This window comes from Balaenoptera musculus, chromosome 14, assembly GCF_009873245.2.
Source record: "Balaenoptera musculus isolate JJ_BM4_2016_0621 chromosome 14, mBalMus1.pri.v3, whole genome shotgun sequence".
Taxonomy (NCBI): Eukaryota; Metazoa; Chordata; class Mammalia; order Artiodactyla; family Balaenopteridae; genus Balaenoptera; species Balaenoptera musculus.
Genome location: NC_045798.1, coordinates 89972695 through 89987672, shown reverse-complemented (window position 1 = coordinate 89987672; position 14978 = coordinate 89972695). Strand labels below are relative to the sequence as shown.

At 59.6% G+C, this 14978-nt stretch overlaps 1 protein-coding gene across 7 annotated transcripts in view; it reads right to left on the bottom strand.

Annotated features, from left to right (window-relative positions):
* Window positions 1-5130: 5130 nt before the first annotated feature.
* The window catches only part of CTDP1 (CTD phosphatase subunit 1), a 50230-nt gene continuing 40382 nt past the window's right edge, over window positions 5131-14978 (bottom strand). For 6 of the 7 annotated variants that reach the window (XM_036822862.1, XM_036822858.1, XM_036822860.1 and 3 more), the window contains 2 exons: window positions 13477-13661; window positions 5635-5903 (listed from right to left, as the gene is read on the bottom strand). In XM_036822862.1, the coding sequence (XP_036678757.1) occupies window positions 5762-5903; window positions 13477-13661 (327 nt within the window). In that variant the 3' untranslated portion in view covers window positions 5635-5761. Of the gene's footprint in view, window positions 5904-13476; window positions 13662-14978 lie in introns of all 7 variants that reach the window. The other variant, XM_036822861.1, reaches the window with a different exon arrangement.

Below are 14978 nucleotides of genomic sequence, written 5' to 3'. Positions count from 1 at the left end.
CGGGAGGGAGGCAGGGGCCGGGAGCCATGGGGGGCGGGGGGAGAATACGGATGCTGTTGGCTTCCGGGAACCCGAGCAGCAGAAGGTCACTGGGTGCTGCCTGGGCCCCGGCGGGCGCCACTGGCACTCAGGGCTCAGACGGGGGCTCCCGCGTCACTTCATCCGGGGGCACGGGTGGAGTCGCTTCCGGGAGCTGGGCTCCTGTCACCCCCGGGGGCCCGTGGCTTCGCTTTGTTTCTAACGATAAAGCGGCTGTGGACTGGCCCCCCTCGTCCCGAGGGAACAGAATCCACGACATACTTGCTGTCGGACTGAATCTCGGAACAGCAGCGTTCGGCGCTCGCCGTGCCGGTCGAGGGGGTGGCTCTCTCTTGTGGGGACAGAGAGGAACCAAGGCCACACGTTAATCTCAGCCCAGCGTCGGGAGACTGCGCCTCCTCACAAAGTCCATGAGGAAACCCTGGGGGGTTTGGGGGGCATCACCGTGGGCAAGGAGGGGCTGCCGGCTCCGCAGCCCCGGGTCTTTACCCCGGGACCCTCCAGGGGGGGTCAGAGGCTGAGCTGCCCCGCAGAATCTGGGGTGGCCCCTGGAGACCCTGGTCCAGATGGGGGTGGGCGGTGCCCTCCTCTCCTGCCCCGCATGCCCCCGCGCCCTGCCCCCCCCAGCGGCTCCCGCCTCCCCGAGGGCAAGCAGGATGGCGCCCATTGGCCTTCACCTGTTTCCTTCTCAGCAGAGGTGACGATGGCGGCCGAGTGCTGGGCAGCAGCTCCGCCCCCAGAGATGCAGCTGGACGGGACCTGCCTCTGAGCCTCTCCCCAGCGACCGGGGCCTCTGCAGAGGGCAGGGGAGAGGCCGAGACCCTGACGGGCTCTGAGGTGGCCCCTCACGGGGAGAGCAGGTCGGGGCCCCCAGACTTCACGGGGGGCTCTCTCTGCAGGGCTGACCCAACCTATCGCGGCCCCTCGTCTGCCGTGGCGTGAGCCGGGGGTCCTGACCGTGATCCCTGCAGCACACACAGGAAGCCAGGACGTCCCCAACCTCAAATCCAGGCCGACTTTTCTGGAGCACTGTCGTCTCGGGGGAGACAGAGAGCCTGGAAGCAGCTGCCCAGAGAGTGCTCTGGAACTCGGTCCAGCCTCTCGGGTGACACGTCACATGGTGACCTTGTCAACTCGTGTTGCTGCTCGGAGCTCAGACTCTAAGGCCAGGTCCTTAGGGGCCTTCGTCTCCGCACAGATGGTCCCTGGTTGGTGCCAGGACGCGGCGGGCGCTCAGCTGTTAAGAGAGGTCAGAGCTCGTGGGAGACCATCTCCCGTGGATGCGGCATCAGTCAACCCTGGGCGGTAGCGTGTGCGTGCACGCACGCCGTGTGTGCACACGTGTGCTCCCACATGTACGTGTGCGTGTGTCTGGGTGGGTCATACGCTCAGCAGGACTAAGCGAGCACTACAGCGGGTCCAGCGTGGGCCACAGACGTTGCTGGCCTCAGGCCCCAGGGGCCCCTTGGGAGGAAGGCAGACAACGGGGGCCAGCCCAGCTGCCCACCTGGGGTCTGGGACGACTGGGGCCTGGGTCTGCAGCCTGGGATGCGGGACCAACCGAACTGTCCTTTTACTACAAAGCAACTGGCCTTGTTCTGTGCATCTTTAAAACTCAGACCGAGCGACTTTATTCACGTTCTTGTCACTTTTTATTACAGAAAATTCCAAACACATACAAAGTAGGCAGGACTCAAGCTTTTCCAGTGAAAATCGCACTGACCTCGCTCCCCTCCAAGCCTCAGCCCGCCCGCTGTGCCTCGTACTGTTCCAATGCAAACCCCAGACATCATGTCACTCCATCATACATCTTTCAGTACATTCTCTTAAAAAGGGGGCTCCTAAAAGAGCTACACTTCACCTAAAATAAGTGAACAATATTCATTAATATCACACATCTGTTCATGTTTAAAATTCCTGTTGTCACGCTGTGTCTGTGTACTTTCAGTTTGTGTGAATTAGGATCCAAACAAGCCCACGCGTTGGGATTGGCTGGCATGCTTCAGTCTTTAATCAGTAGGTTCCCCTCCATCTCTTTTGCTTTTCTTGCAAATTATCTTTTGAAGAAGCCAGGTTGTCTCACGGAGTCTCCAGCAGCCTGCCTTTTTGCATGTTGGATATTGACGATGAAAAGACATGGAGGAGACGTAAACGCATGTTGCTAAGTGAAAGAAGCCCATCTGAAACGGCTGTGCACGGTGTGTCCAACTACAGGATGTTCTGGAAAAGACAAAAACTGTGGACCCGGTGAGCAGATCGGTGGTGCCAGGGGCTGGGGGCGGGAGGGAGGAACGGGGGGAGCACAGAGGGTGTTTAGGGCAGTGAAAACACTCTGTATGACCCCATGATGGTGGGTACGTGTCATTACACATCTGTCCAAACCCACAGAATGTACAACACCCAGAGTGAATTTTAACATAAACTGTGGACTTTGGGTGATGATGTGTGGACATAGGTCCATAAGTTGTAACAAATGTCCTGTCTGGTGGTGATGTCGATAGTGGGGAAGACCGTGCATGGGCCGGGAGGGGGTGTACAGGAGAGGTCCACAGCTCCCCCCTCAACTGTGCTCTAGCCTTAAGCTGCTCTAAAAACTAAATTCTATTAAAACAATATGCATACGAAACTAAAACAATACATTGAAATGCTAATGTGGTTACATTTGGTGGCGGGATTATAGCAATTTTTCTTCCTCATCTTTGATGGGGTCTATGTTAAAATTTCACAGATTTAAAAAAGCCAGGCACATGACCACAGGAAAGGACCGTAAACGCTAAATGCGACTGTCACCTCCAGGTGGTGTGATGAACGTCCTTTGCTTCCTTTGTTGTACTTGAAAATTTTTCCACCTGGGCAGCACTTTCACAATGGAAAAGCTTTATGTAAAGACCAGGCGGCAGCTGTAAACGTGTGTGCGTGTACACACATGTGCACACGTGTACATGCACACACACATGCACACGCTCAGCAGTCCACACTGGATTGAATCTGACTTTGAAAATACAAGGCCTGTACCGTGAAGCTGGCCCTTGGGGCGTGCGAGTGGGTGGCTCTGGTCACCCTCCAGGCTCTTCAGCTCGTGTGGGGCAGCCCGGGTCCCTGCAGGGAACACGTGTCCCCGCCCTGACACCTGGGCAGCCCCCGGCCCTGACTCGGGTTCCCGTGTGGGGTGGGCCCACAGACGGGTCAGACTCACACGACAGGTGTCCCCACGTCACAGCTTCACGGTTGTTTTAAAAACGTGAAAAAACATGAAAAACTCAGATGGGACATGAGATCCACCCACGTTTACACAAAATTTCAACATTCCGTTTCTCAAGGAAGAGGGTAAAATTTCACATTTCCAGTGTTACAGATTTTTGAGTTTTTGTAAAAAGTGGCTTAAATTTATGATCTGCTTGTGCAAAGATTTCTCATGGACCTAAGGGATTCTCTCTCCCAATTCCTGGTCATGAATTTCCAGACAGCTGTCTTAAGCATAAAGCCTGACGTTTAAGTTACGTTCAGGATAGCAAGTTCAAGCTTCCTATTAAAATTTCTAGAAAAGATGTCACTTGGAGGGGTTGCAGCACATATTATCCAGCATTTCCCTGACTCGAGTGCACCTCTCTCTGCGAGACAGCACGCAGGCCCCCCAGGCAACCCTCCCCCAAGGGTGGCGCCACCTCCTCAGGAGGCTCAAGGGGCCCCGGGGACCTTCGGTGCCACTCCGGCCCCGGGACGGCTCAGCATCCCAAGCACGTGCCACTGAGAATAAGGCTGCAAGGAGACGTTTAACCACCCCCAGCCCTCTTAGGGATATCCACCCGAGAGGCTGTGTTGGGTTTCGGGGGAAACCTTGAGATTATTCATGTTCCCAGTTCTGTCTTCTCCGTTTCTGCCCTAGTACAGACCCATCAGAGGGGCCTCCCCCTCGCTGCTCCCCAGGAATGGTTCTGACCGGGAATCCTGGAGCCTCACACTGTTGTGGAGACTGGCAAGTACGCGAAAGTACACTCACCTTGGTGAGGAAACTAGGCAGGGACTGTGCCTGGATTCTTGACGTCTGCCGGCCCACATCTGTCCCGTGTGCATCATGATTCCCGCTCCCCTCCCCAGCCCCGTCATCAGGAGGGTGGGTGGCATCTGACCGTCAAAGAGAGGACAAACCACGGGAGGAGGATCCAGGTTCCCAATGACACCTGAGCGTTTGGTGAACACCTGGATCCAGCCGTACCTGAAGCTCCACCTCACTTCTCAGACAAGCCAGTCGATACAGGAAGACAAGCCCACTGGAGCTGTGGCTGTTACTTGCAACTGAAGAGTGTGAAGAGGACACAGCCTGAGCCTAACACTCACTTTTAATCCAGTAATTAGCCCGGAACATGGAAAGAAAAACGTTTGCTGTGTGCTGATCTAGAGCTGGAAGAAGGCACACCTTCTGTGTCTTGGTGATCCAGCAGCCCAGCGGCTGCCCCTCCACACGACAGGAATGCAGCATCACAGGCACATCCCGGGCTCTGACTCCTCCACCTGCAGCCTGACCTGGAGGGATCACGCAGGAAGGACCATGGGGCTGTCTCAGAGGAGGCACGAAGGCAAGTTCACCAGCGTTACTGCCCCGGGGGCCACGGCCTAAGGCTAGTGCCCAGGGGTCTCGGGTCAGCGGTACCGGGTGGGGTCTTCCTGGGGCCGCCCGAGCACACGGGGCCTGTGGGTGAGACCTGTGACCCCAGGGGCGGGACCACACGTGGCCATGCTGTCTGGCTGACACACCAAATACGATGAGTTTCACACCCTGTCAGCGCTGAGCTCCCAGGTCAGAACTGCCTCTGGTTTCCTTGGCTGTCTTAGATCAAATTTTGATAAATCTAGTGATTAGAAATAACACCGGTCCTTGGCATTCCTAAAGCTTTGGTGCAGTAAGGGAGAGACTAACCGCCACACACTGGCTGGAGAGGATCATCTGCTTTTCTGTTTCAGCGTCCAAGGCCCTGGCCATTCACCCAGGAATCTGCCCCGCGAGCTCCCTGGAGGGGAGCAGGACGGGGCGGCTGTGGTGTGAGAGCTGGATCCCGCGAAGAGGGAACGGGGCAGAGAAGAAGGCTTACAAAAGGGACTTTTATTAAATGAAAGAAAAATCTTGTTTGGTGGGTCACGTATGAAATAGATATACAAAACTTTACATCCGATCTCGCAAAGGAGCCAAAGGCTGCCCGCGAGCGCAGGGCCCTTTGTCCCGGCGCCCGTGGGAGCTGCAGGGCCCCGGGGGCAGCTGGGGGCCCCAGGCCTGTCCTCGTCACACGCCGATGCGCGGCCTCACTTGAAACCTGTGCATGTTCTGGTAGCTTCAGTTGTGAAAGAGCAGGAAGATGCTGGGTTCCTGCTGCATCACCCCTCTGTCTGGTCGGATGCCCAGCCTTCACCCTAAGTAATATGCTGCGGTATTTAAAGGAAAAACACCTCCCCACCCCACCCCCCTTCCTGATAACAAGCCGCAAACTCCAGTCCTGCTGTGCGGCTCTGCTGGGCTCACCCAGGATCTTTGGCATGGCCGCGTTCCCTGCTCCGCTGTCCTTAACAAGTAGGCTTTCTTGTAGAGAAACTTATAAAAACAGCTATTTCTGCAAAACAATGTGTTTCTGCAGGTGGAGCTCTGCAAACAGACATGTCCCTCTGGAGGACAGGCAGCCCCCCGAGGGCAGCCCCCGGGACGGAGGTGAGTCGAGAGCCCGCCCCGCGGTCACATGAGGTCGCCGAGCTCGGCCTCCAGCGCGGCCGCCATCTCGTCCGCCTCCGAGCTGCCCCCCTCCTCGTCCTCGCAGCTGGACGCGCCGCTGGACTGGCTGGCCGCGTCCTCTTCGTTCAGCTTCCTCTTGTGGCCCCTGCGAGGGAAGCACACGCGCCGTGAGACGCTCGTGGCGCACACGCTCCCCGGCCCCGCGGCCGCCAGCCCCCACGCTTCCGGGACAGCCCGGACAGCACAGGCCGGGCACCAGGGCAGCCTCCGTCTCCGGCAGGTAACGAAATACGCAGGATGTGTGAGGGCGGGAGACGGAGGGGCCCGGAGCGAGCTCGGGGCTACGGCTGGAGCTGGACGAGCCGCTGGGAAGGGAGGCGGGGACAGCCGCCAGCAGACGGGTGTATGTTTTAACATTCAGGTCTACAAAATCTATTTTGAGTTAACTGCTGAGTACATTGCTGACTCAGATTAATTATTCTGCATCTGGAGGTCAACAGTTTACAGTTGTCGTCGCACCATTTATCGAAAAGAAAAGTTACGTAGGAACTACTATGGTTTGGGGAAACCTTCTGAAGGGAAGAAACCCCCCAAAAGATTTACCTCTTAGAGACACAAAAGGCATCTCAAGCAGTCACAGACACACACGAGACTGGGAAAATGACGTGCAAGACTATGACGTCTATAACCTGAGACCTATAACACGCACAGAAATTTCTACAACAGACAAGGAATAACCTAATTGTGAGAAACACTCCTCAAACAGAAAAGCGCAGTTGGCAAAAAAAAAGGACCAATGAACGCTGAAAAAGATACTACTACGTAATTTGAAAAGCGAATCAAGGTGACAGTGAGGAAGCACATTCAGCCCTGAGGCTGGCAGAAGTCAGAGGAGAGCGACCCCGGCCCCGAGGGAGCACGTGACCCGAAGGGGACGTGAACGATTACCGCGACCCGGCGCCGCCCCTGCTAGCCGCTCCGGCCTGGCTCATCAGCACCGGCGGCTGCAGCTGGGCCCCCAGTGCGCATGAGGACAGGGAAGGGAGAGTAAACCCGAAGGAAACCCCTCCTCTCGGGTCCTGTCGGCACCGGGAGGAGGTCGGTGCAGGAAGGGGGGGCGGATGGGAAGCGACACGGCGGGTGGGGGGGCGCCAGGGTCTGGACAAGAGGACGGAGCCGTGTGGTACCCTGTGATGCGCTTTCAGGAGAAACACTGACCAAGGTGGTTGCACAGCAAAGCCACGGCTGGGACACGGCGCCCGGGCCTCGCCAACTCCAGCCAAATCTGAGCAGACACGCGGCCCGAGGGTCCAGCCCCTCACTCACACTGTAGGGTTAACTCTGGATTTGCGAGAGATGGTGGAACAAAAGATGGGGTTAAGCATAATTAATCTGAGGCGCTCACGCGATTCCCCTTCGCTGAGTGGTGAACATACAGATAAACTTAGAAACGACGTGTAGCTGGGAACAGTTTAGAGAGACCGCTTTCTCCTCTACCGTTCAAACTACTGCAGATAACCCCAATGACACCCACGCTCCACGGGGCACTGCCCAGCACCGCCTCCCAGGGACAGAACTGGGGGTCGCGTGTGCGCATGCGTGTGCAGCAATAACACACACGAGAGCAGAGAAGAGTCAGCCCCCAGGCCTGAGCCGTGCTCAGCTGCGGGTGGCGGGCAGAGGGGGGCTAAACCCCGCCCTCCCGGCCCCCGCTTGTGGCTGCACCGCCGGCGGCGCCGAGAGCACGTGGGCGCCGAGAGCACGTGGGGACGTGGTCTGTCCTCGAGGCTCCTCCCCGCCCGCCCTCCGCCTCCGGTGTGTCCCGCCTCCTGGGTGCCCCCGGGGTGGGTGCCGTGCGTGCCGTAAAGCAGATCCCCGTCTTCCGGTCACCGCGGGGACGAGCTTCCAGGAAGCACCAAGTACAAGGGCAAAGAGGAGGGGTCCCACCACTGGTGAGGAAGCCTCCGGGTCCAGGAAGAGCCGGGCCCTCTGCCTGGGTACAGAGACCCTCGTGCACCCCGAGGTGCTTCAACAAGGAGGCCGAGGCTGAGTCAGTGGACGGCGCCCGGCTGCGTCGCCGGGGCTGGTGCTCTGCTGCGGGGGCGGCTCACAGGTGGTGCAGGGGGGCCGGGGAGGGACCCCAGGGTGGGAGAGGCGCAGGCCCCTAGGAGGCTTATCCCGGGGCGTCCCGTTGATAAAACCTCCTGCACTGCATCTGGAGACCCCGCTGCAGGGCAGCCTTCTGGGACAGCATGGGCTGCACGGGGTGTCCGCCCCACCCCCCAGGGAGACGCCAGCTAACAGCCAGGCGGGACCCCACAGCTGTCACAGCCTCTGTGCAGAGAGACGAACGTCGACTGTGCTGAAACGCGGCTGGTCCCGCGGGAGAGGCTCTGGGACCTCGGTGTCCACTCGTGCGGCCGCGTCTGGGGGCCTGGGGACCAGGGTCGGGGCCACAGTGGCCACAGTGCCTTGTGCTGGGAAGAGCAAAACCTTCAGTCTCGGTTAAATAATGTTTGGAGTATTCCTATATCCAACACGATTAAGTTTTAGTAATTAAAAATCACCTCAAAGACTGGACACAGCGGCAAGTCGTGGATAATAAATGCCTAAAATTGAGACAAGTTTCCTTTCCTCTCAGCAGAACGTGCAATAACTGTATTTTGTTTTCACAACCAACAGCACAGTCCCCTAGAGAAACGCTAACAGATTTAATTTGGGGAAAATTTAAGGCTCAAGAATCGGCCCAGATTCAACGTGGAATAAAGCAAGAACGTGAACAGGAACGTAAATCACGTATGCACGTCTCCTCCCTCACGTCCCAGCCTCTGAGCTCTTTGCTGTAAAGAGGCACGTGGACCCGCACCTGAAGTCTGCTGTTTAATACGATGCACAATTATTTCAGCAACTACGGCAAATAAACACACATTATTATTTTATACTGGCGTCTAGCCAACAAGATCAAACAGTCCACAATGCATTTATTTTTCAAATTGCTGGTTACAACCAGCTTGGTATTTTTGGCAGAAAGAAAAAGAACAGAGCAGCACGGCAGGTGGTAAGGTCACTATTTTACCTAACAAAAGCTGTTTCAGGTACGTGTGTGCAGGTGCCCACGTGCGTGCAGGGCAGCACCTGCCCCGGGGCGCGGAAGGCCGTCCGGACCCCGAGGCAGAGAGGACGCGCGTGGGCTCCTGCCTGCCCCGTCCCCTCACGACAGCGGAGGCTCTGCTGCCTCTTCAAAGAGATGCACGTGTAGGTTACTGTAACACGACACCGGGCTCCGGGGCGTGTGATCAGGTCAGGGCCACAGGCTGCGAGGGCGCAAGGGCGCATTCCAAGGAAAAATCGTTCGGACCACGTCTCTCTCTTCAACTGTTTCTGGAGAGCCTGAGAACTCAGGTGATGGCACCTATTTCGAGACAAAGGGGTCTTGGCTTCCTGCATCTTCGCCGTGAAGCGTGCAGATGGGGACCTCTGAGCTGACCCGGGGCGGGTCCTGAGCTCCCGGGATGTGTCCGATGGTGTCCCCCGTCACATTCGGGAAGGTGCCGGTCATTACGCCCCCGGCAGTCCTGCCACGTGCGCGCCGAGGGCCTGGCGGTGCCGTCTGAGATGCTGTCCCCAGGACCCTTCGGCGGTTCTCAGTCTCCGCGGCCCTGGGAACGTACCCCGTCTGTTCCTCTGACGTGGTCGCCCTCTCGGGCAGCTTCTCTGGCCTCTTCTGTCTTGTCTGTGGATCATTCTTCTGTCTCTCCGACGTCCCGTGATTCTTTTTGCTGGAAACTGGGCGTTTTAGTTACTGCGCTGCGGCCACTCCGGGCCCTGGTCGCCCCTCCCCCCAGGGCGGGGCTGTTCTGGTGAAGCTGCTGCACCGGCCCCCCTACCCCCCCCCCGCCCCCCGCCAACAGCGCAACGTCCCTGGGGTCCAGCCTTGGGCGCGGGCTCAGCGCAGGGAGGGAGAAAGGCACACACACCTAAAACAGCGCCGCTTTCTATCCGCCATGCTGCAGGGGCCAGAAGCCGTCATGAAGCACCGTGTCAGGGAGGGTGGGGGACAGCCAGCCCTCTCACCATTGGCACGACCCTCCACGGTCGCAGGGCAACTCGAAGCAGCTACCAGCTCAAGAGCGCGAAGGCCTTCCGACCTCGGCGATTCCGCCTGCAGAAAGCGACCGTGTGTGATGACCTCGCACACGCAAAGGGCTGGGGCACCAGGGTGTCACCACGGTGCTGTCGGCTACGGCGGGTTGAACATCACAAGTCGACACGTGAATCGACGGGAAGCCACGTGTCCACGCAACAGAAGGGCAGCTCCTCAGCCACAGCCTGGGGAACGTACAACCTGAACCAAGCACCTTGGTCCCAGGGTCGCCAGCTGGCAGCGCAGACACAAGGTGTCTGACGGCAAAGCAGCGACAGGGTGGAGGTGGAGGGCTGGCTGAGAAGCGGCCTTCGGGCTCCACCCCGGCAGCACAGCTGGGTCTGCTCTCTGGTCACAAACACCAGGCCCACGTCTCCTCCATCTTCGAAATGACCAACCTCCCCAGCGTAGTCAAGACAGCCTTGCCTAGGCGACCACCCAGCACTGAGAACAGCTCTCACGCGTGAGGGCCTCTGCACACCTTCGCACCGTCTGTCTACACGTTCGGCTGGGACCCCGGCCACCGCGCCCCTGTGGAGAAGGGGAGGCGGCAGAAGTACTGGGCGGCGGGAGCCCGGGACTCGGGTCAGGAGTTTAGCCTTTGGACGTGGAGCCATGCTCCTGACTAGTTCACCACGGGGCCGGGTGGGACGGGGAAGGTGCTGAGACTAAACCCTCTGGCACTGAGAGAACGGTCTTCGGGAGAGAGAGCCGGCTTCCGCTGGCCAAGCCTACCGCCCAGGACACGAGACCCCAGGCCGAGTCTCCAGTCGCACGTCTCCTGCGAGTGGTGGGGACAGGGGGGCGTCTCCAACGCCTGTGGACGTCTTGTCGGGCAAGTGCCTGCCAAACGGCCCTGACTTCTTACTCAGGGATCTACCTCAAGGAGCGGAAGTGCCCCTCCAGCTGCCGTGTGTAAAACGGGCGTCTGACGTCTGTTCATTTGAAAGAAGAGTGGATCGGTTCTCAGTGGACAAGCCAAAACCCCACGCCCGTCCTTCCGTCAGAAGTCACCTTCAAGTTCCAGTGACGTTAAGATCCCGTAGAAGAGCCTGGCCACTCAGGCCGGCAGGATGTGCTGCCAACCGCTCGGGAGAATCCAGGCCGCGATCCAGGGCGCAAGGCGCCACCGCTCACGGCAAAGGCCATGGACCGAAATGTTCCGCAGGCAAGAAACAAACCCCCCAAACACGTCTGACTTAATTTCAAATAAAAACGCTACTATGGGAAAATCCAAAGCGTGCACACTTCTGCACCTACAGCCCACTGACAAGAATAAAACATACGCGGAAACCACATTCGCCAACTTCTGTGCAGAGAAAGGGATGAGCTCCCGAGCTTGATCACGGCGCCTCAGCCCCGACGCAGGGCAGACTCGACGTCGGGTGCAGGGAGACGCCAAGCGGCGGAGGGGCAGGCGGGGTCGGGTCCCTGTGGCCGCCAAGGGGGAGGCGGCCTCTCGGCGGACCCTGGGCTTTGTCCTCCTCATCTCAGATTCCCACACCACTGAGGTCAAGCCCTACAGCACGGTGTGAAACGGCGGCTGCAGTGAGGATGGCGAGGAGACCGGGGCCGGGGGGGGGGTCCTGAGCACCCCCCACCTGCCCCACGCCGGCCCAGCGCGGACCACAGCCCCGCGCCAGGCCACCGGCCCCGGCGCTGGACTCCCTGGCACCGTGCAGGGCTGACAGGAGCCGCAGTGGACGCAGGCCACATGCCTCTGGCCCCGACGGCAGCACCAAACCACTGCGGGCAGGGCTTTCTCCGCGTGGCCCTGAGCTGCTTCACGTGTGGGCAGATGACTCCGTGGAGACAAAGCAGGACGCTGGCCCCAGGACTCCGGCCCGTCCTTCCCAGTCTTAGAGAAAAGGCTTTATGTCTTTCTCTTCACTTGGCAGAGAAAACAGAATCGGGCACGCAGAGCAGCCCAGCAGCACTGGAACCGGGGTTCTGGGAGTGGACTCCTCAGAGAGGCCCCGGCTCCCCACATCCCTCGAGAGCCCCAGGGGGCCCTCGCACTGGGCTGAAGACGCAGCTGAGTCAAACAACTGTGTAAGGCAGGGGTCTCCAACCCCCGGGCCTCGGACTGGTCTGTGGCCTGTTAGGAACCGGGCCGCACAGCAGGAGGTGAGCGGTGGGTGAGCGAGCGAAGCTCCATCTGTATTTACAGCCGCTCCCCATCGCTGCATCACCGCCTGAGCTCCGCCTCCTGTCAGATCAGCGGCGAGATTGGATTCTCAAGGGAGATGAACGCTGCGGGGAACTGCGCATGCGAGGGGTCTAGGTTGCACTCTCCTTATGAGGATCTAATGCCTGCTGATCTGAGGCAGAGCTGAGGCGGTGACGCTGGCGCTGGGGAGCGGCTGCAGATACAGATTCTCATCAGCAGGGAGGTTTGACTGCACAGAGACCATAATGAATCCATGGCTCGCAGACTCGTATCAAAACCCTATCAGTGCGTGGCAAGTGAAAACAAGCTCGGGGCTCCCACTGATTCTGCACTGTGGTGAACTGTATGCTTATTTCATCATACATTACAAAGTAATGATAATAGAAATAGAGAACACAATAAACATAATGCCTTGAATCATCCCGAAAGAAACCACCCCTCCCCTACCACAGGTTTGATCCCTGGTTGGGGAACTAAGATCCCGTATGCCGCGAGGTACGGCAATCAATCAATTAATCAATCAATCAATCAATAAATACATACCAATAAGTAAATAAAGTAAAACACAATAAAATAAAAAAGAAAGCACAATCGCACCCTCCTACCTGACTCAGTGTCAGAACTTACAGTCCTAACAAGCTGAGTAACCCCGAGAGCAGACACTGGTGTTGGCAGCTGCCCTCGGCCTACGCCCTGCACACGCGTGAGGTCACGTGGGGTCCAGTTCTCACCACGACCTGCCTCCGCACACTCGAAACCCTGGGAAGACCAATGACCCCGCACAGGGGCTGCGAACACGCCACGCAGCCGGACGCAGAGCACGGGGCCGCCGTCGGTGGACAGCACGCTGCTCCCGGCCGTGTCCCGTCCCGGGGCCACACACAGCAGCCCTCCAGACACGGGCGGGGACTCAGGGAGGGGAGCCCCCCCGCAGGCTCCTGGGCTGCTGGGACCACACCTGGGCACGAACCACCACCGACAACAGACACTGTGCACTCTGTGAAGGGGAGGAGTTACATCTGCCCAAGTGGTAACTGAATCATAACACACTCGATAAAAATCGATGGCACCACAAGTGTAATACTCTAAAAAACCTGTCACGTGCTTTGTATGTTTCAGAAACAGGACAGTGACCTTTGCCCTCTCAGGACCACCCAGACCGACGTCTTCAGGTCTCTTACCCCCTCACTACTGCCTTGAAAATGATACCCGCACGTCGTGGTCCATAACAACACTGGGAAGCTACAACAGGATAACAACAGTGCACTGATCAACACGGAAGGCGTCTGGCACTCGCGGGGCAGCGCACAGGCCCCCCCTCACCTCCCAGGCCCCCCCTCACCCGGGCCCCCCCTCCTCTCCTGGGCCCCCGACGGCCCCCCTTCCTCTCGCAGGCCCCCTCACCTGGGCCCCCGGCCGTCTGCCGCGTTCCTCTCGCTGGATGGCGCTGACCCGAGCGTGGGCCCCCTTGGGGCCCCCAGGGCCTCGGGCCGCCTGGGCCGCGGTCCCCGCTCCCGCTCCTCCGCATCTCCCGGCTTCCTCTTCTCGCTGTCACTGTCATCGCTGCCCTCTCCCAGGATGTCATCCACCTGACGAAGGGCCAAGAGTCAGCACAAGATCACCTTTCTGAAGAATCCACGCAACGGTCCCTCCCCCAGGAGTGACACCACCGCAGATTTCTGCACGGGCCCCGCTTCCCGTGACTAAGCACGCAGGACACGTCGTAAAGCTCCAACACGGGGCCTGCCGCGAGAGGGGTGCTTACAAACAGCACCGAGGAGCGTGGACAAGGCCCACGGGGTGGACGACGGGAGGCAGAGGTGGCCCAGGCTGTCCCTCCTCCGCGCCCACCTCGCCGGGTCCTGGGACCCACGCGGCCGCGTGTGGGGCGCCCGCGCATCTGCCTTCCCTGACAGGCCTCAGGCTTAACTGCTCACGGACACGGCAAGGGAGGGCGGCTGGGGGGCAGGGGGCAGGGCCCCGACGACACCTGACGCCCACGACGGAGGACGGGGCGTTGGAGAGAGGAAGGCAGTGGCGCGAGGAGGAGGGCCCCTGTTTCCTGAACACGGACCCGCCAGCACCTTTCCCAGGAAGGAGCAGAGACCCCACGTCCCGTCAGCTAGCATAACTACGTTCTTAGGGCCTCAGAGCGGGGTCATGACCTAACAAGTTGGATCTGTGACGCCGCTTCGTGTGTGCGAAACGACAAGGGGTTTGTTCACCGGGCTCTGCCGCCGGCTCCCAGCCAGAGCTCCCGAACCCCCGGAGTCTCCCGGACGAGGGAGCTCCTTTGCTCTAACGAGGCGACCGTGGTGGACTCCGGGGCGGGGCCGCTCACCCAGAAGCACCAGCGGATGAGCGGCCTGGACCTTCCCGCCCCACCCTGCCCCCAGGAAGCCTCCCTAGAACCCCCAAGGCACAGGGCTCAGGAGCTTCTGGCCGGGACCCTCCCGACCTCACCCGTGTGCCCCTCACCCGCTGCCCGTCAGGCCTCGACCACGTGCCCGATTCCGCGTTTCCCAAGTTCTCAGCCGTCCCGGCAGGGGCGTGGGAACCGACAGGCGGCCGGCTGGTCAGAAGGACGCGTGACAACCCGGGACCCCCCATTTACGACTGCGTCTGGCGTCGGGGAGTCCCGTGGGCCGTGCGCGTCCTGTGTTTCTCGACTGCTGGCTGCGGCTGGGGGTGAAGGTCTCAGGGCAAGCCAGGCGGGCACTGCCACACCCCTGGTCAACCGAGCAAGAGTGACCGTCCACCAAACGCTCAGGGAACGACCCCCTGCAGCTCCAGCACAGCAAGGCTGGAACCAACAGCCAGCACTCGAGGGCCGCGCGGCACATGAGAGACCGAGGGTGGCCGGCGGGGGGGGGACGAGGGCCGCGCGGCACGTGGGAGACCGAGGG